At 54.6% G+C, this 21,012-nt stretch overlaps 2 protein-coding genes across 2 annotated transcripts; both read left to right on the top strand.

The window, feature by feature from the left end:
- Nucleotides 1-206: 206 nt before the first annotated feature.
- Nucleotides 207-3,498, top strand: MAFB (MAF bZIP transcription factor B). The gene has a single exon (XM_060617687.3). It carries the CDS (start codon nucleotides 603-605, stop codon nucleotides 1,572-1,574), a length of 972 nt encoding a protein of 323 aa, XP_060473670.1. The 5' UTR covers nucleotides 207-602; the 3' UTR covers nucleotides 1,575-3,498.
- LOC144615825 (uncharacterized) lies at nucleotides 2,345-7,762 on the top strand. The gene is made up of 3 exons (XM_081795135.1): nucleotides 2,345-2,402; nucleotides 5,465-6,379; nucleotides 6,994-7,762. The coding sequence occupies exons 1-3, from the start codon at nucleotides 2,345-2,347 to the stop codon at nucleotides 7,023-7,025; spliced, it is 1,005 nt and encodes a 334-aa protein (XP_081651261.1). The 3' UTR covers nucleotides 7,026-7,762.
- Nucleotides 7,763-21,012: the final 13,250 nt, after the last annotated feature.

Here is a 21,012-nt window from a genome sequence, read left to right as displayed (position 1 = left end):
CCCACTGGGCTCCAGCCCTCGGCCAGGCCTCCGCGGCTCTCCGGCGGCTCGGGCCGCCAGTCAGCTGACGCGGGGGGCGGAGGAGCTGTCAGGCGCGCCCCGCCCTGCGCCGCCGGGCCGCGGGGGCCGTGCAGCCATTGGCCAGAGCTCTGGGCCGCCCTGGCCCCCGCGCCCCGGTGACATCAGGAAGGCGATAAAAGGCGGCGGCGGCGCCGGAGCCAGCACAGCTGCGCCGCCGGGCTGCGAGCGGCTGCGACCGAGAGAGCCCAAGAGCAGGAGAGCTAGAGAGCGAGCGGCGGGCGCTTGCCCGGCGCCTCCCCTCCGCCCAGCCGCGCGCCCCGCTTGCTTCTCCGCCCCTCCCGACTCGGCCCGGCCCCGGCGCGGCCACAGCCCCGAGCTCTGGGGCGGCGCAGGCAGCCTCGGGACTCTCCGGCGCGCCGCCGCGTCCCCAGACAAAGGCTTGGCCGGCGGCCCCGGCCCGCTGCGCCCTCGGCTCCCCGCCTCCCGGGCTCGCGGCTCTTCGCCCCCGCTCTCGGCTCGGCGCGCCCCGGCCGGCCGCAAAGTTTCCCGGGCGGCAGCGGCGGCTGCGCCTCGCGTCAGCGATGGCCGCGGAGCTGAGCATGGGGCCCGAGCTGCCCACCAGCCCGCTGGCCATGGAGTACGTCAACGACTTCGACCTGCTCAAGTTCGACGTAAAGAAGGAGCCGCTGGGGCGCGCGGAGCGCCCGGGCCGGCCCTGCACGCGCCTGCAGCCAGCCGGCTCGGTGTCATCCACACCACTCAGCACGCCGTGTAGCTCGGTGCCCTCGTCGCCCAGCTTCAGCCCGACCGAACAGAAGACTCACCTCGAGGACCTGTACTGGATGGCGAGCAACTACCAGCAGATGAACCCCGAGGCGCTCAACCTGACGCCTGAGGATGCGGTGGAGGCGCTCATCGGCTCGCACCCGGTGCCACAGCCGTTGCAGAGCTTCGACGGCTTCCGCGGCGCGCACCACCATCACCACCACCACCACCCACACCCGCACCACGCATACCCGGGCGCCGGCGTGCCCCACGACGAGCTGGGCCCGCACGCGCACCCGCACCATCACCACCATCACCAAGCGTCGCCGCCGCCGTCCAGCGCAGCCAGCCCAGCGCAGCAGCTGCCCACCAGCCACCCCGGGCCCGGGCCGCACGCGGCCGCCGCGGCGACGGCGGCTGGTGGTAGCGGCAGCGTGGAGGACCGCTTCTCCGACGACCAGCTTGTGTCCATGTCCGTGCGCGAGCTGAACCGCCACCTGCGGGGCTTCACCAAGGACGAGGTGATCCGCCTGAAGCAGAAGCGGCGGACCCTGAAGAACCGGGGCTACGCCCAGTCGTGCAGGTATAAACGCGTCCAGCAGAAACACCACCTGGAGAACGAGAAGACGCAGCTCATTCAGCAGGTGGAGCAGCTTAAGCAGGAGGTGTCCCGGCTGGCCCGCGAAAGAGACGCCTACAAGGTCAAGTGCGAGAAACTCGCCAACTCCGGCTTCAGGGAGGCGGGCTCCACCAGCGACAGCCCCTCCTCTCCCGAGTTCTTTCTGTGAGTCGTGGCCGGTCCCGGCCCCCGCCCTATGCCCCGGGCCCGGACTCCCTGTCCCGTGTCCCCCGCCCCGGACTCCCCCCGGACCCTGTCCCTGCCACGGCCCCAGCCTTGACCTGTTTGACTTGAGAGAGAGGGAGGAAGGGCGCGCGGGACGCGGGCGACGGGAGGGCGCGCGGGCAGGCAGGGGACCTTGGCCAAGAGGAGAGCGGCGCGCGCCAGCGCCGCCTCCTAGACTCGAGCAGAGCCAGAGCCAGACGAGGGGGTGGGAAGTCCCGGAGCAACTTTCCTCCAGGCTGGAGGGCGGCGAGGCATAGTCCCGAGGAGTCGCCAAGGCCGTCTGGAGACTCCTGGCTTTCTGAACTTTGCGCGTTAAGCCGGGGCCGCTGCGTCGCGGCCCGGAGCGCAGTCCAACCCAGGAAGAGAGCAGCGAGGAGAGGAGAGGAGAGGGACCCTGGCGTCCGGCAGGCGCGAGGCGAGGCTGAGCGAAGGAAGGAAGGAAGGACAGACGGACCTGTCTGTCCAGGGTCCGGAGAACACTGGCTCTCAGCCCCGAGACGCGGGCCTCAGTTAGGACGTTCTGCGCGCAATTCTCATCAGTTTTATTGCCTGCTCCATTATATAGAAAAAATACGAAAATCTGCATTAAAAATATTAATCCTGCATGCTGGACATGTATGGTAATAATTTCTATTTTGTACCATTTTCTTGTTTAACTTTTAGCATGTTGTTGATCATGGATCATAACCCCCTTGTTTCTTTGAGTGAGAAGGGATGGCAGTTCAGAAACTCCGGCGGCTGCTTGCCGGGGTTCAGTCCCGGCTGTCGGCTTGTAAATACCGCCCCGCCAAACAGCTTAGAGAACGTGGCAGCAAGCTGAGTGTCTTCGTTTGGGTTTATTATTATGGCATTATTTTTTTGTAAGTAAAAAAAAAAAAAAAAGTTCTGGGCATTTTGCACCAGAAAACAACTTTGTCTTGGGTCACCCTTGGAAGTTGCATGTTTTCTCCCCTCTCCCCGTCTCCATTCGGTCCTCTTGTCCCTTCCGCTTCAGTTTTCAGTTTTGTGGGTGTCGACAGAAAGAGGACCCGGGTCCCAGTTCCTGAATATCAGGACAGGGTAGCTGCCCAGTTCTGCACCCGGGAGGAGCACGGCCCAGGAATGTCTTCACTCCTACCTTGCTAATTTGGGTGTCCCAAACTGACACCCTTAACAAGAACGGAAAGGAAAACAGATCTTATGTGCTTTTTAATGCAGTCGGAATCACCCCAGGGTCCCTTCACAGCCCTCCAGGTCCATCCACACTAATTGCTGTGGCTGCGGTGCTCTTAGGGTGAGTGGCTTCACCAGCCCGGACACTGTCCAATGGTGACCCAAACGTGTGCTGAACCTACCGAAACTCAACCATTGGCAAGTAATTTTGCAACTTTCAAGCGCGTCCTTTAGACCAACACGTTCTGTGTGTTTCTTTCCCTGCTTTTGAGCTAGCAGGTGAGTTCCCCCCCCACCCCCTTCAGTTGTATAGTAGTTATAGGGAAAATCTGGGTGTTTTTCTTTATTACCTTTTTTTTTCCTGCAGGTCAGTAAAAGGATTTAAGTTGCACTGACAAAAATACCAAAACGAAAGCGTATTTTTTAGTTCCCATTTGAGATTGCTGGCGCTGCTGGCCGGATGCATTTTTGAGTTTGTATTAGTTGATAAATTAACAGTAATAACAAGATTGTATGAACCGCATGGTGCTTGCAGTTTTAAATATTGTGGATATTCGTCCTGCATCAGAAACGAGCTTCGGTTTTTACGGATTCAACTGTGTTGAAATCAAATTTGCTGCAACAGAAATTTGTTTTTATTTCATGTAAAATAAGGGATCAATTTCAAACCCTGCTTATGATATGAAAATATTAAAACCTAGTCTATTGTAGTTTTATTCAGACTGGTTTCTGTTTTTTGGTTATTAAAATGGTTTCCTATTTTGCTTATTAAACCCATGGAAATGGTGTTTATTTAGAGGATTCTGCGTGCGCCTGACTTTGACTTTCTTCTCTTGCCTTTTTAAGAGTCGAATCACTTTGGGGACACTCACCCTCCCTGGCCAATGGAGAAACAGACCAGGTCTGGGCAACTCTCTCCCTTGCTTGTGAGTGTGTATGTACATGAGCCCCAAATATGTTCCTGCTTCTCACTCTAGGTAGAGACCTCATTTGGGAGCGGGTTTGTGAGCTGAGAGGGGACACATTTTGGGGAGGCTTTCAGGCTTGAGGATCAGGACTGGCCTGCTAGCCTGCGGGCTCTGAGGTACAGATCGGCCCGATCCCAAGAAGCCCAGAAGCCGGAGCTTCCTGATGGGGAAACAGGGGTCTTTTTGGCAATCAGGCTCAGTTGGCCCTGCCACTCTGGCCTTCCTCCCTGGGCTGCAAGGCTCTCAACTTTCTCCTGCCCAGCGTATCTTGCTGCCCAGAGTGAGAACGCCTGCCTGCCCTGAGTGGAGGCCTGTGCCTCCTTCCCCAGGACTTGGAGAAGCAGGTAGAACCCAGCACCAGGGCTTTCAGGGTAAGGCTCTTCAGACAGGAAGCCCTTCCTGCGGACCTATTTTCTGGGGGGTGGCGTGCCGTGGGCACACATGCCACTCAGGCCTGGAGCCCTCAGACCCACAGAAGGGCACTGCATGTCCTGACCAGGATTTCAGTAACTTGCCAAACTGGGAGGTAGAGGGGGCTTGGGGCACCATTCTGGTGTAGCCACCCTGCAAACTGGACATCCTTGACTGGGAGGTGGGCCCAGACCTTCCCTTTTCCAGACGCTCAGAAGAGTCAAGATCTCCCGTCTAGGTTACCCAAAACCCCTCTCAGCCTTCTTGCAGTCCTGTCTATAATTCAGAGTTGGCCTCAGATATTTCTGAGAGTTGGAGTGGGATTACCCACCCCTGCCCCCAAATCCAGAAAGCTTCTCTGCTCCTTTGGCAGTGGCTGGGTCCAACGGGCTTCTGGTATCTTCAGACCCAATATCTATAGTCCAAGAGACTCAGCCTTCCAGCCCTGGGGTTCTGTGGCCCAGAGTTCCTAACATGGAACTTCAGGACCTGAATGGGGAGAGGTCAGAAACCCCAGCAGCAGATCTTGGAACTAGAGCTGGGAAGAGCCAGGGAGAAGGAAGGGAAGGCTGAAACTAGCAGGGAATAGATTTTGGCCTGGGATTCCCGGAATCCTGGGCGTGGTGGTCCCGGTCTGGTAAGGACAGACCAGGGGAAAAAAATCTGGAAAGTAAGAATGCAAATACTACCAGCAGTGATTTGCATTTAATAGCGTTTTGGTGTTGTTTAGTAGAATTCAAGCTTGAATTAAGTTCCAAGGCCCAGGTCATTTCACCAACCCAAAGATACGGCTGGCACAGAAGGCTTTGGCTGTGGCCGGGGAGAGGGATGGTGGCCGCGTCTGCCTGTGAAGTCGCTCTACCTGAGTGCACATGGATGAAGGAGCAAGGGGGTGTGATTAGTTGGGTAATTGTGTGTTCAAGGGCACGTTCACAAATCTGATAAGAGCACGGCCAAATGTACAAGTGTATCCCCTGTGGGGCGAAAGCGGTTTTGGCCAGGCTGAGTGCTTGAAGAAACCCCGCTGTACGAACCTGGAGACCAAGGGGGTCACCTGGGTTCCATTTGGCGGAGGTTTGACTCCCTTTGGAATAATCCCAAAAGGACTGGCTTCTTCCACTTCTAGAGCCACCTGGACTCTGCTTGAAAAAGCCTCTGGGCTGGGGAGGGTCACAGACTCCAAGGCGTTGGTTTCCCTTCCCCAGAGCACGGAAACACAGACACCAACCCAGTGAGCGACCAGCATCTAGAATGACATGGTGGGTCAGGCAGTTTCAGAGTGACCAATTGCATCTCTGAGAAGCCTACAACCACACCTCGCACGCCTACACACACACACACACACACACACACACACACAGCACCCACACCGACGCCCTCGCGGGCGGGCGCTGTCAGTCCCAGCACCCACCCGCTGTTTGGGCACCAATCGGCCCCGGGACGCACGCGGGCGAGAGCCGGGCAGAGCGGGCGGCGCACCGGAGGGGGCCGGGACCTCGAGAGACTCCGGGGCGGGCAGGCCCTGGCCGTGTCTCAGCCCGCAGCCCGCCGTCCCGACCCGCCACCACGCCGCGGAGCCGGCGCCCGCGAGCGCAGGAAGAGCGAACTGGGTCCCGAGGCCCTCCGGCCCGGCCCGGCCCCGCGGCTCCTCTTCGGTTCCCGCCGCTGCGCCCTGCTCGCGGGGTCCTCGCGCTCCTCCAGGACCCCGGGGGCCACATCTCCCTGCGCCGGGACTCGTCCCTGCCCGCACTGGTCCCACGTAGACAGGCTGGCGCCTGCAGCCGGGGACGCACGCCGAGCGAGACGCACACGGCCCCGGGACGGTGGCTCGCTCCGGGCCGAATCCCTGGCTGGGGCGGCCCCCGTCGGGTCGCGGGAGCGAAGCCCCCACGCCCCCCCCCCCCCCGGGGGCACAAAAGTGCGGGAGGCCGTGCGGGCGGGATCGGCCGCCGCCACCTTCCGCGAGGGGTCGGGTTGGCGTTCGGCGCGGCGAACCTGCAGCCTGGGGTCCCGGCCCGCGCGCAGGGGTGGCGGCTGCAGCCCCGCTCGGTGGGGTCTCCCGCGGCTCCACTCTTTGCCATTTCCCTTTCCTTCAGCCCTTCCTTGGCGAACTCTTCACTGCAGAAAACTTTCTCCCTGCGTTTTGGCCCCACGTCCTTTCTGCCTTCAGACTCCGCCAGGCGAGGAAGGGCTAAGGCAGCCGGGGCCGCGGTGTCCGGTAAGTGCGGGCAGCGGCGGCGAGGGGGTGGAGTCGGGCTCCGGGGTCCCCGAGCCTCCGTGGGGCACCGGGCCAAGCCAGTGGCTCTGGGCTCTCCCGCCTGGACGGCTTCAACTCCCCAGCCTTCCCTCGCGTCGTCCGCCCGCAGCCCGGCTGGTGGGGATCGACCACTTGCAGGATCCCCGCCGGCCAAGCCGGGCCCTCCGTGGCAGAAGCTGGCGCAGCTGGGGCTGGGCCCCAGACCCACATCCCTCTATTGGTCCCAGCCCGCCTTCCTTAGATCCAGGGTCTCTGGGCACTGTTGTGGCAGGGCCAATCCCAGTCCTGGGCAGAGGTGCCCACCTCCATGCCACCCACTCTCCTGGCGCGCCTGTCCTCTTAGGCCTAGCGTGGGCGTGCCAGGAACCACACCAGTGTGGTCATTTATTGGGCTTTTTCTGTGACTAGAGTCACAGCTTTTGCCATGCCAGGCAAACCCTGCACTCCCTCTGCCACCCACCCCTACTCAAGTTCGGTCTCGGTAGGGCCCTGGAAACAGCTGGCTTGGGAGATTCCAGCCGGGCCCTTGCAGGCTTGCAGATGCAAACCCCGCTTTGTTGCCCCTCTGTTTTCAGAAAGGAAAACCCAGAAGTGGCTTCTTGCGTAACCCTTCCCTGTACAGCCTGCTGTCTGCTGGCCTGGCCTTCCATCCCAGAGATAGCAGTGTTTGGATTTGTTATGTAAGGAAGGGAGGATTAGAGGTTTACTCTGCTCCTCCTCCCCCCACCAAAATAAAAGTCCTCAAAAGGCGCCTTTTGCAGACACCGTCTTTTCTAACAGCAGCCCTCCTAGAAGAAGTCAGTCTGGTTCCTAGAGCTGCTCCCAAGCTTGGGCCCAGCGCAATCCTCGGAGGAGACTTGCCAGCTTGCAGCGAAGGGAGAGTCCCTGATCCAGGGTGGACCGGCTTGTCGGAGGAAGTCACCGTAAGGCTTCCCAGGCTGGCGCTTACCTGGCTCAGAGGACTAGCTTTCTGTTGGAGAAGGCTGCTGCTAGAATTTTGTCCCTTCTTCTGTGTCTGCCCCTAGGAGCAGGCATCCAGACCACGGAGAGCATTCCTCTCAGCTGGGGAGCACGCATTCTCTGTGCTTTGCACGCCTTCGTCGTGTTCCACGTGTATTTTCCACACCTTATGTCTCTCCAGTATCTAAAGTCCCCTTTTCCATCGTGCGACACAAATTACCTTAAAAGATGAATTTAGATAAGAAGATCAGAGCTGACTGTTCTCACCTGCAAGAAATTAAATGTATGAGATAAGTTGCCGCTCCAATTTGGAAAACCACCTAAATTATTAATAAGGGTTTGTTCCGAGGCAAAATTCAGAATGCCTTTCTGCATTCTTTGCCTGTGAAGTTATTTTCCTGTAAAGTAGCAGCCGCTTGTTACACATTCCTTCTTATTTGTATCAAAAAAGGGGATCCTGTCCTCAGGCTGGAGGGGCAGCCGCAGAAGCAATGGGAAGAGGCCTGATACTTTCTGGAAGAAGCCAGTTTTGGTGTGAGAAAGGGGCAGAAGTCCACAAATTCAAAGCTTCTATCGCCGTGCCTTCCCTGTGGGGCTCTGTGCATTTTACAGGGGCTTACACTTCTTTCAGTAAACAGGCAGGGGGGTGGGAAGCTTAGGGGTGCTCATTTCAGAGCTGGAGAGAGCAAGGCAGGCATTGAGCCTGGCCTGTGACTCCATCGGGAATCAGGAGCTCACTCTCAAGTCCCCTTGTTTCTTCTCATGTCACTTTCACTGCCTCGACCCTGCCAGGGTTACATGCACCTGTTTCCTACTCAGGCGAGGCCCTGGGCTTGGATTGGTCTTGGGGACTCAGCTCTGCTTTCCCTGAGTGGGCCGCAAAGGGCTGCATCTCCCAATGCAAGGCTCGGCATCGGCCCTCCTCGGTGTCCTGGGAGCTGGAGCCTGGTACACATGTCCCTTTGCACGGACAAGGGGCAGCGAGTTCACGAGGTCATGGGGCACAAGAGGTGTGGCCAGATCATGAGGTTAGTCCTGTTAAAATGGTTCACTTAATTCTCTGAAGTGTGGGCTACTATTGTCCATGAAGACGGAGAAGTAGGCCCAGACCAGGCACCTCTTGCCCAGCAGAAGATGTAAACCTTGAGTCCCCCCCGATACCAAAATTTGTATTTTTGGCATCAAATTCCACAAGTTCACATCCCTTATCTGAAACACCTGAGGGGGGTGGTGGTGGTGAAGAGCGTGGGGGAAAATATGGAGGGGTGGCAGATAGCCCTTGTGGAGGAGAGTTTCCTTTCTAATTCCCTTTGCACAGGGTAGTCTCTTTCCTGGGGATATAATTACCATTTTCCACCCACAAGTCTCCCTGCCCAGACACACAGATGGACGATGGGCTCCTGGAGATACAGCAGGACAAACATAAGGGGATCAGAGGGCAACTACAGCATCAGTCTCTCACGGAGAAGCCAGCAGCTTATGGTGGTCCTGGGGTGTGCGTGTGTGTGTGTGTGTGTGCGCGCGCGTGTGTGTGTGTGTGGGGGCCCACTTGGGCATTGCTAGCTTGGGACATTGATGCTTTTCATAATCAACAGACCCCTCACCTTTCGTCTGTTCTCAGTTGAACTTTCCAGCAAATGGATCATAATTAGCAGAGCAAGTGTCTATAAAAGCAGCAGCCTCTAGGTGAGGCAGTTTTGATGGAATCATCCTTAGTTTAACCAAAGCTGTTTCTGGTGCAGTATGGAAACTTTGAACCTGCACACAGATGTGCTTACACTCTTAAGGCAGGCACACGCATAAACACGTATGCAGCTCGCACTTAAATTCACAGAGGCAGGCAGGCATGTATGTCCACACGCTTAAATCCCCATGCGCTTATCTGCTGTATCTGCACTCTCACACCGTGTGCACAAAAGGCACACGATTGTGCATATACCTGTATGGATTTATGCTTGCATTGAAAGCCAAGGATTACATACGTGTAAACACCCTGACAAAATGCATTTGGGTCCATGATCGTCTTTACATGTTCTCATCCACAGACATACGTGCTTTGTGTATCGGGCACTGGCCTTCACACCGCCCCCCGCCCCCCCCCCCCCAAGCACCGTGTAACAAGTGAAATGTGGCAGTGGTGGGGTTAATGGAGGCCCAGACTCCCATAAATATTTATATGAAGCACTGGAGATCTGGAAGCAAGAGAGGAAAGCTCTGGAAGCAAGAGAGGAAAGCTCGCCCCACAAGCCCCTGTCAATCATGTACCGCTGCATGTTACCTGTCACAGCCAAGCCATACGATATGATTGTACAGTATGACCACCGTGAGGGTCACTTTTATGCTGGTGCACAGGGCCCACTCCGTGCCTGGCCAGGCAGCCCAGCAGATGTGCCCAGGTTGGTCGCCACTCCTAGGATCCTCCTGAATGCTTCAAAAGGAAGCCTTTCAACATTGCTGCTGCAGGTGCAGAGTTGAAGGGGGAGCAAAAGCTTCTTGAATATCTGAGACTTGGCTTCTCCAGTGAAGACAAGCTATCCTGGCAAGACGGCCTGTGGGGGGCGGCTTGTGAACAGGTGGGTGCGAGAGAGAGGTGGGGCTCCTGGGTTGATCCAGGTTTGCTATGGCAGGGGCTCCAGCTTCTGGAGCTGCTCTGGCCCACCAAAACTTTGGGTCCCAAAGGAGCCTACTGTCCCAGTTCTCCACAACTGCTACAATCCTGCGTTCAGCGAATAATCTGCTTCCGGGCCTGCCACCTAAGACTATCCATTCAATCGCTGAACAAACATCTGTTGTGTGTCTTCCATATGCCAGGCATTGTGCTAGGTGTTGGCAATACAACAATGAACAAAACCAGAAATAATCCCAGCAAACAATCCTCGTGGAGTTTACAGTCTAGCAGGAAAGAGAGAGCGTGCGAGCAGTTAGATGTAACAGGAATCGGTGTAGAGTTTCAAAAGGAGAAAGCAACCCGGATCTCTGAGAGCATCTGTACTGAAGTGAAGCTGACCTAGCCTGGGGAGAGTGATCAGGGAGGGCTTCCTGGAGGGGGTGATATTTGAGCTAGGATATGAAGCCTGGATAAGCATTATCCAAGTCCGATGGGTAAGGGAAGAACATTTTAGGTCTAAATTTCTTTCTGGAATGGGAAATTTCTTTCTCCTTGCTCAGGACATGTGCTTGGTACTCCCTCTGCCTGCACCATCTTATTTCAGAGAGAGCTGTGGCCAGCTCCCTCACCCCCTTCACTTCCTTGCTCAGATCTGTCTCCCCTTCCTGATGAGGTTTATCCTGACCACCCTACCTGATCTGGCAACCTGCTCCCTCCCGCCTCCCTGGGCGCTCCAGACCTGCCTTATTCTGCTCTACTGTCCCTTTTCTTCTCACCCCTCCCCACCTAATGCTAATCACCTTGGAACACTGGATTATTTATTCATCTATGGCTTATTTTCTGCTTTTTCCTGCCAGCACATAAGCTCTGTGAGGTCAATGTCTGATGACTTTTGTTCACCCATGTCCCTAAGCACTATGAGTGGTGTCTGGCACTCAGTAAGACCCCAATAACCCAGTAATTGGTTGAATGAATATGTGTTGAATAAAATGTACTTAAAAAGGAAAGGGGTAATGTCTGTGAAAGCATGGCTTTGAGGTCCTAGCTATCTATCATCTATCTATCTATCTATCTATCTATCATCTATCAGTATCTAGTTTTTTGATACTCCTTAAAATACATATTGCTAATTAAAAAAAAACAACAACATTGTGTATCATCCACTAAAATCTTGCATCCCTCAGTGGTACCCTTTGGGACACATTCTGGTATCTGTGTGTGAAGAGAGAGGCTGACATCTGATATGAGAGGCAGGTCAGGGAGCACTGGGCGGTGGGGGGGGGGCAGGACAGGAGGGAGGGAAGGCTGGGAGGGGGTGCAGAACAGAACTCAGTCTGGTTGTTCCCTCTAGATTCTTGGTGGGTCTTTGAAGAGAAAAAGGCAGGGGTGGGTGGATCAGAGATGAATCTTGTTGGGATTCAGAGGGCAGGGAACTAACCAGCCTCACTCCTGTTTCTGATCCCCCTCCCTTCTCCAATTTATCCACCCCTCCCTCCCCCCCCCCTTTTAATCTCATGCAGAAAAAAAGGCTCCTTTCCCTGTTGCTTTCTGAGCTGAGAAGAAAACCTCCTAAATACTTTGTACCCTTGACAAGTTATTTTTAAAAAGAAATAATGTCTCTAAATCTAACATTTGTGATGATTTTTTTTTTTAAAGAAAACACTGCGCAAATCAACAGCTTTCTTGTTTTAAGCAATTGCTAGGGTTTGGAGAGCGGGCTGCTTGGTAAACACTTTGTAAACATCCAGAAAAGATTGTATTCAGTGTCCTCAAGTCAAAATCAACCTCCCCCAAGCTCTTGCTTTGTGTTTCATTGATGCAGGAAGAGGCTTTCTAAAAGTGGAAGGCAGGGGGGCCTGGGTGCTCCAGTTTGGTTAGGTGTCAGACTCTTGATTTCCGCTCAGGTCATGATCTCGTGGTCATGAGATCGAGGCCTGGATTGGGCTCTGTGCTGAGCATGGAGGCTGCTTAAGATTCTCTCTATCCCTCTCCCTCTGCTCCTTCCCCGCTCATGCTCACTCTCTCTCAAAGTAAATGAACCTTAAAAAAAACAAAAAAACAGATAAAAGCGGAATATAGAGGAAGAGAGGTTGACATGATTCCAGAGGACATTTCTTTTGGATAATTGGGGCTGGGAAATTGATACACATGTGTGAGCAGCCCCGGGCCCCACCCCACCCTCTTGCATTCTTTAGGACTTTTGGCTCTTTACCTCATCCTGGAAAGGATCAGGCATCAGAGCCATTTCATAGCTAGGTAAATAGAGTCAGGGGACTCCTTTTCCGAGCAGAGCTGGGAGAGAGTGTGTCTCCAGGTGACGGCTAAGACCACTGGCAAGTGAGCCTTTCCAAGTTCGTGCTGTCCTAGTTCTTGAGAAATAAGCCAGTTTCTTGGGGGCAGACCTGCTTTCATATCCCCTCTGTGATGCACGCTTCTGGCTTTTTCCACCACCGCACCTCAGTTTGGAATGTCCCCACTTTGTTCTGGGTCAGTTCCCAGAGTCTCATAAACTCGCTTTCCAGGCCCCACCCTGGACTGGCCCCTCAGAGACTGCCAGGGTCCTCTTCCAAAAACTTACCTCTGGTCTCGTCACTGTCTTGTTTGCAAAAGCAACAGCCCCACTAGTTTGTCCTTGTCCCGGAAGAGAGCAATGCTTCAAATTTCAGTTTCACCTACACCGTGGCTCTGGCAGTCCAAGACGCTGAGCCAGATTCTGGGGCAAATTGGGGAAGGTCAAAGGGCAGGAGCAAAGCACAGAGGCCCCTGGGAAGAGTCTGTCCTGACCCTCAGATGAAAACCTCAAAGGGAACCCATATTTGCCTGCCTATCCAGCTTCTGTCTCTTTCAGAGTCAGCAGGGAGTGACCGCTCCCTGGGTTGTATACTTTTATATAGTAGGGAAGTCACGTATCAGTTGGAAATCAGGCTTCATATATCTAAAACACCTTTCTTTTGCTCGAGATGGCCAAAAAGGTTGATTCCGTTGGGTTTTCCTGGATGGCCTGCCTTCCTTGCTCCATTTGCCTGTGGGAGGAGAATGCACCAGACTAAGAGGGCTCCAGAGATCCTGCTCTCAAAAAGTGGAAGCATTAGGTTGAATCCGATGAAATTGTTGCCATGTACTGGATTCATTCTACAGATTGCAGACCTGTGAGCCTGGCTTTGGTTCCTGGGATTCTGCCAGGACTTGTTAAAGCGATGGTATGTGGGTAGCAAAGCACTCGGTGGTGACCAGGACCCGGGTCAGGCTCCATGTCAGGCTCATCCTGTCTCCACCTCTGAGGGGCAGACCAGGGGCTGTGGCCCCAAAGGTCCCTATCTTCCAAACGCTTTCCGTAAGCCTGGCAGTGAAGCCTGGCTTTTGCAGCTATTAGCTCACGTAACCCTTATACTAACTCTAGGAGGCAGGGAGATAGTCGCCCTTTGCTGGATGAGGTTAAACAACTTGCCCAAGGATGCACCGCTAGTAAGTGGCAGTGCTGGGATTCAAATGCAGGCTCTTATCCAGAGTCTGTGCTTTTAACTATTATGCTCTTAAGCCTGGGGGTTGGATGATAGGTGAGGTAGAGTTTATAACTGCGTGAAAAATGCTTCTGGGGTTTTATTCAGTGAAAACTTGACTCTGAGAAGAGAGCACCTCCCATCCCTCCAGACCACCCTCCAGCATCCTTTTGAGCCACCTGTGCTCCACTAGGGACATTGCTTTTTTTACAAAATTCTTTTTATTGAGGTATAATTAACACGTAACTTTATATTAGTTTCAGGTGTGCAACATAATGATTCAATATTTGTATATATTGCAAAACGATCACCATAGTAAGTCTAGTTAACATCTGTTGTGGTACGTAGGTATAGTTTTCTTTTCTTGGGATGAGGAGAGACATTGCTTTCACATTAATTTTTCTGAGATACTGGCAACTAGTCCTGCTCAGAAACCATCTATGGCTCTCCATCACATCCAGGACCTATTCCAGATCCTATGGCCTGGCCTTCAGGGCCCTGCATTGTGAGCCTTTGCCCCTCTCTTCTTCACTTGACATCCTGAACTCTGGCCACACTGACCCCAGCACCTGCCTTGGCTTCTCCAGCCTCTCTGCCCCTTGACCTGAGCTGTTTCTCCATGAAGTTCTCTGCCACCCCTAATCCACCCCTCTCTAGGTCATCTCCTCAATCACTTCTGGGTCACAGATGCCAAAAAGAAGACCTTGTCTGGTTTCTGAAACCCTCACTGGAGCTGAAGCGGGTGGGGGGGGTGGCGGCTAGAAGAAATTCGGGTTGTGGAGCCAGACAGACCTGGGTGTAAACCCAGCACCTCCTCTCCCTGGCTCTGGGGACCTGGGGAATTCAGTTCACCTCTCTGAGCCTCCGTTGCCTCTTGGTAAAGTGGAGAATATGTTGCCCTCTTCTTCCGGCTGCAGGAGGGATGTGCGGAGATGTCTGGTGGCTGGTGGGTGCTGTGGTTACCGCAGGCAGGGCTGGTCTGGTCAGGGGTCACCCCAGGAAGATGCGAGCTCGGGAGAGGGCTGGGAAGGAGGTGGGACTTCAGGAAATGCTCCCAGAAGCAATCTGGAAGGATAGACTTAGCCGCAAGCCCAGACTCCTGCATTGCAACACGGAGACTGTCAGGCAGGTCTAACCGGTTCTGCTGGCCGGGATCTCTGGCTGAATTCACACCGAAATTGATTGGCAGGGAAGGCCCCTGGAAGGCGGTGTGCAAACCCCAGCAGGAGCTCCTGGGAAGTAGGATTTACAGCTGTGAACGTACTGTGGGAAAGAAGCTGGAGTTTCAGCCCCGAGTGCGAATATTCTCACCCCCACCGGCTTTTTCCAGATGCTCAGAGCCCAGGGAGCCTTGACTGACAGGGCTTGCCAGCATTTTCTGGCATGGTCGCTATGCAAACTTGCCTCCCACTTAGGGAGCCACTTTTTGGAGAGAACATCTTGAGTCTTCAGGCCAAGGGCTGGGGTCCCTCACGTGGTGACAGCACCGTTGCGTTTTGGAAGCTGTGTTTCCATCAGTCTGCGTGGGGCAAGCGTGGCCCGGTACACATGTGTGCATGTGCACGTGGACTTATGCAAGAGCGTGTGTGCACACGTATACACAGCTGCAGAACCACAGCGTGTCTGTGGTTAAGATGGGGGGCCCCGAGTCAGGCTGGCTGGGTATGACGGCCACGTCTGAACTTACTGGCCCCGTGGAAAGGCTGCTTTCACCTGGAGGTTTCAGATTTTCTATCAGCTGAACGGGAACTCTGATCCTGTCAGAGTTGAATCTCTTTTGTGCCTGCAGAGAGTGCTTAGCACGGTTCCCGGCCATAGTAGGGGCTTGATAAATAGCGATAGCTATTTTCACTGTAGTGTAAATCTAGTTAGTCATATTACAGGTAGGGGTGCAGACTCTGTAACCAGAGTGCCCGTTCCAACATGCTCTGGCTGTGTGATTCTGGACCAGTTACTTCACTGCTCCCCGTCTTAGTGTCTTCGTCTGTAAAATGGGGTGGTAATATTTGCCCTCGCCTCACAGGGTTGTGTCAGAAGGCGCTTACAACCGTGGATACGTAGTGCTCTGTGCGTTAGCTCATGGCCGCCATCATCGTCTCCGTCTTCACTCTCGTGATCCTTACCTTGTCCGCCATTTTCGGTACCCACTTACTTTTCCAGAGGAAAATTGGCTGGTTAGGAGATTTCTAAGGCACTCCAAGCTCAGACCTTCGAGAAACGTCCGGTGAAGTCTCCAGGCATCACCCAAGGTAACATGGCTCCGAATTCAAGTCCTGCCCCAACGACCCCTGCCTTGGCCCCTCTGTTCACAAAGCACTGTCAGCTTTGGCCTGTCCCTCTCAAGGCACTCGGGGTAGTGGGTGAGCAACGGGCCCTGCGCCCCAGAGTCTGCCTCCCGGTGATGACACTTGGCTCCTTCCCAGCCAGCAGGGGTGTGCCCAAGTCCTCCTGCGAAGTGGCTGAGTCAGGATTTGAACTGAGGTCCGTCTGTCCCCAAGGGACGTGGCTTTGCCTCCTGCTTTGGCGTCCCTGCCGTCTGGCAGTCCAGCATCCTGAGAAGGCTGTCAGAGCCTTGTGGGAACTCGTGGTGCAGGGTGGAAATAGACACAGCACAGGGGGGACAGTTGGCACCGAATGGGAGCAGGGGGAGGACCAGAACTGCTGGACCGGACCAAGCAGGCTTAGGAAAGGGAGGAGGCAGCATTTGGGTTGGTGATCCACCGGGACAGACAGACGGAGCTGGAGGAAGGGGCTGCCCTGGGAGAGGAGTCAGCCTGGGTGAAATCCCACAGGCGGCAGCGGAGGAAGTTTCCGGAACAGCAATTGGATTATCCAGGTGCCCTATTTGGCCGGAGAGGGAGGTGCAGGAAGATGGCTGGGATTGGAAAAAGGAGGCTGCACGCAGGTCCTAAGGGGTTGACTATGATGACGAGTTAGGGTGTTAGCTGCCATGTTGCTTCTGGGACACGCAGCCCCCCACACGTGTCCCTTTGCATGGTCTGGCACGCGGACGCGGCTGCTTGAACTGCGAGTGGACACCTGACCCAAGCTGGGCCAAGAAGCGTGTGCTTCCCCGGAAATTAGAATTTGGGGGCTGGGTTGCCGGTCAGGGTGTGGTGGGAGCTCGAACGGGGAGAAAGGGTGAGGATAGGGAGTCAGGCGACATCACCTGGGCCTCGTGCGGGAGGAGTCAGAGAAGGCTCTCTGCAGACAGGCGGGGAGGAAGCAGTCACGTAGAGAATGCTGAAAAGGTTGAAGGCGGCTTAATGTGGCTGGGGGTAGCGGGGGGAGCCAAACCATATCACAAATTAGTAAAAAATAGAAAATTAAAAGCAGCGTAGAAGAGTGAGGTTGAACAGGAGTGACGTTACGGTTCCCATCCGATATAAAGTTGTGTTGTGATGGGCCCCCATGTGGACTCTGGGCTTCCTGGCGGCCAATGGGAAGAGGGAAAAAAGATCGACTTTGAGACCCTACAGTGCTCCTTAAAGAAACACAAAGAAACCTACTGCTCAGGAGAAATGTAGGCATTGCTGGTTCTGGGGCTGGAGGGAAATCTCCCTGGAGGACTGCCATGTACCTGGAGAGATTCTGGTCAGGGAGGAGGTGAGTGGAGGCAGCATCTTGCTCTGGGAGTCAGAGACTGGATGCTGCTGCCAATTTCACTGTGACCTTAGGTGGTTGCTTAGCCTGTCCGAGACTTCGTTTCTTCTACTGTAACATGGGGCACCTGCTTAGAGGGCTCTGAAGGTGGCTTGACATTTGTGACAGAAGTCCCAGACATACTGTTGTTGGTCAGAAGGCCTAGCCTCTCTCTCGCCCTCCTTCTGAAAGCTGTCTCCCTTTAATTACACTTTTTATTGCTCTCCTGCCCTCTCCCGGCCAGGGGCTAGCTCCTCCCCAGGTCCACCCACTGCCCCTGGGACCAGGGAACGGCCAGGTGGTTGCTGGCATGGTGCCTCCTGGAGTCAGCAGGGCCCAGCCGATGTCCGCAGTGGAACAGAATTCAGAGACAGGACCCCCCAAGCCCACGTTCTCCCAGGGTCTCCCCTGTGCCTGCCCCGGGTGGGGCAGGAAGTGTCCCCCAACACAGCTCAGTCCCCAGCATGTGCTCCTTAGTATCCTGTACATCTTCCTCACGCAAACCCCAGGAAGAGATACATAATTCTGCGCAATAAGTTGTGTTAACGGCCATTTCCCTGCTAGGACACATGTGTCATAAGGTCTGGTCTGTTTTGTCCTGTACTGTTCTGCTGGCCTGCTCAGTACTTGCTGCGGAGTGAGTGCTCGAAATATATCGGCCGAATGCATGAATGAATGAATGAGTGGAATGAATGAATGAATTGAACGAAACCTCGTAATGGTCTGTACTGTAAGGTCCTGTAAGACCAGGACTCTTTTTTGGAGTTAAGAAAACTATAATTCATCTTATCTTTCTATGTCTTTACCAGGTCAGTTTTGACTCATTTGTCAGGCTCAGCCAGAAAGATGCTCTCTTAGGAAAGTCACAGCGCAGCTCAAGCATCCCCCACCCATTACCATCCCCCCCTCCCCCCAACCTCTCCAAGGTTTGCTCAGGTTCCTTTCCCTGTACATTTTATCTCCTGGGGACTGGTTATTCAGTTTCGTGACCTCTTGACTCCATCACTTACATGATTTTCAGGGCCCCGTGCAAAATGAGGATCGGGGGGTGGGGGGGCTCTTGTTTCACAATTATGAAGAAGTTTAAGATGGCGACAGAGTGAGCATTGCCCCTTCTAGCTGCAAGGCCCCCTGTGACGGCACAGGTCCCATGCCCATGAAGCTGGTCCTGATCCTGTGATGGCAAGGACATTGTAGGTGCGGTTTACTGCTTCTTCCTCCTGCCCTGGGCCTAACACAGTGCCTGGTCCTTATTAGTATCTCATTTAAACACCAAATGAACGAATGAATGAAGACAGATGTATGAGTAGACGTTACAGAGCCTCTCTGAGCTCCCATCTACAAAATGGGGATATCTTGCTTTCCTCCAGGCAGGCAGGGAAGACCCTCAGCCTTAGGGCCACGGGATCATGTGGTACATGTCCCAGAACTATTCAGATGTAGGTAGTCAGAGGGCAGAGGCCAGCTCTCTGTGGGGCCGGATCAGGCTGGCCTGATAAGACCAGCGGACTCTGCTCTCTCTGGGCAGCCCGCCTACTTCTGATGACGAACTCCTACCTGGCTGGAGGCCAGGGCCCGGGGAGAGGCTAGGACCTTGCTTCTTTAGAAACCCTGTTGACTGGGCAGCTACTGCGCTGGGCATTTTTCATGCATCATCTTTTATCCTCATTTGGCACATGGAGAAATCAAAGGTCAGAGAGTGAAAATGGCACGTCTCGGTAGGCAAAGGGCAGAGTCAGCCACGGACGCCTGATCTGTCGTCTCTTAGACTGGTGCCCGCCGAGGACGGAACGTTCGCATCACACAGGGTGTTTGTTTGCGGAGCGGCGCATGGGTGTGTGAGCGTGAGCTCACTGGAGTGCGCAGGCCCCGGGACACTCGCGTCTCAGCTCCAGACCCTGCTGACCTTCCCCGAGGCCCGGACGGTGACTGCCTGGGCAGGGCCCAGCCGCCCCTGAGGCTGGAGGAGGCAGCCCAGATTCCTGCCCAGCCTGGGTCGGTGTCCCCGTCAGGTGCCCTCGCCGCGTCGGCATCATCGGGTTTCCTGGTGTGCACCAGCTTTGCACAAATATTTGAGTGTGTATTTACCTCTGTGTCTTCATTTTTTATGGTTAGAGAAATATTGGTTTTTAAGCTTAAAACCGTACTGAGACTTTTGTGATACCTGTGTAAGCTTGTTTCAAAAGATTAAGGAAAGGCAAAGTGTAAACAGAAAAGGAAAGGGCTAGAGGCTCTGAAACCCGACATTCCCACTGTAAAACCGTCATTTCTATACCCCTCCCAGACACACACACACACACACACACACACACACACACAGACACACACACACACACACACACACACACACACCCTTCTACAGACTCCAGAGGCCAAAAGCTGACTGTCCACCTTGAGAGCTGGCATTTGAATGTTTGATGTGGAGGCCCCCTGCCCCACATGACTTGGTCTGACTCCCCCCGCTGGAGTCTTCTATCCGCCCACTTTCTGCCTCGTACCTTGAAAGCATTTGCGTCTCTGACACTTGGCAAGAGGGGCACTTCTTTTTTAAAACCCGAATGGGTCCAACCTATACCCAGGGTTATGAAACTCCCTTTTTCCTTTTGCTTCATAGGGTTTCGACATCTCGCCTGTACAAAGTCTGGCTTACCTTTTTAACAGTTGTATAGTGTTCCAAAGAGCTGCCTCTTGAAACGTTGTTCTTTATCACAGAGCAGCAGTGGATGATATGTGGAGCAGAATGTGTGCGACAGGAAACTTCAAAGAAGTGTCCTGCCCGGGGCATCTCACGGTGGTCAGGCTCCCAGAAGGATGGGGTCTGTGGGTACGCCTGCTTGGGCCTTTCGACTTGGCGGGAGGCCTTGGCCCAGAGGAGAGAGCACAGGGCTAAGTTTTCCGTGCAGGGGAGCGTTCTCTTACACACCTTCATGCTCACACGTTCACACGCTTTCCTACACACACACACACACACACACACACACACAACCCTGTCTGACACTCCAACTGCTGTCGTAAATGTGAGCCCGACCTTCACGTCCCAGGGGTGTGGAACGGGTGTAATGAAACACCAATTGAGTTTTTGCTCTATGCCCAACACTGTCCCAGGAATGTCATGTGTCATTGTGCACGGTCCTCAGAATGCTTTCCAGAGGAGGAAATTGGAGGCTCAGACAGGGAGCGTTGTCCCGACAGACACACAGGGCAGTGTGAGGGCAGAGCCCCATCCGTACCTCGCCGCACTTTCAGAGTTGCCCCAACCTGGCCAGATGACCCGAGAACTGTAGGGGATGGTGGCCTGGCCATTGCCAGTCTGCCTACCTCCAGCCTCTGGCAGTGCCCAGAGCTCCAGAAGACAGACAGATGCTTACAGTGTGATTCAACACATTTAGACACATTTAGAGCGGCAGGCGGCGGGGGGGGGGAGGGGGGTGCTTTTCTTGTGGACGGGGGGCAGAATAATGGCCTCCCTACCATGTCCGCATCCAAATCCCCAAAACCTGTAAACATGTTACCTTACCATGGAAGACAGGACTTTGCAGATGTGATGAGAGGTAATGACCTTGAGATTGGGGAGATTATCTTTCGTTCCCTGGGTGGGGCAAATGTCATCACAACGGTTCTTAAAGGTGGAGGACCTTTGTGGCCGGGAGCAGAGAGAAGAGGTATGAGTAGGGAAGCAGGCTCGGGAAGGGAAGGAAGAGTGCAGGCGGCCTCCACCAGCTGGAAAAGGTAAGGAGATAGATTCTCTCCTAGAGCCTCCTGCCCGCAGCTTGATTTTAGCGTCAAACTTGCAATCTATAGAGTGGTAATTAAAGCTGTCATATCTGCTCTCCATTTGTCCATGAAGATCCATTTATTCATCTGCGGGGTCCTTCCTTGGTCAT

The sequence above is a fragment of the Panthera onca genome, chromosome A3 (genome assembly GCF_046562875.1).
Source record: "Panthera onca isolate mPanOnc1 chromosome A3, mPanOnc1 haplotype 2, whole genome shotgun sequence".
Taxonomy (NCBI): domain Eukaryota; kingdom Metazoa; phylum Chordata; class Mammalia; order Carnivora; family Felidae; genus Panthera; species Panthera onca.
This window is presented reverse-complemented; position numbering and strand designations above follow the sequence as displayed.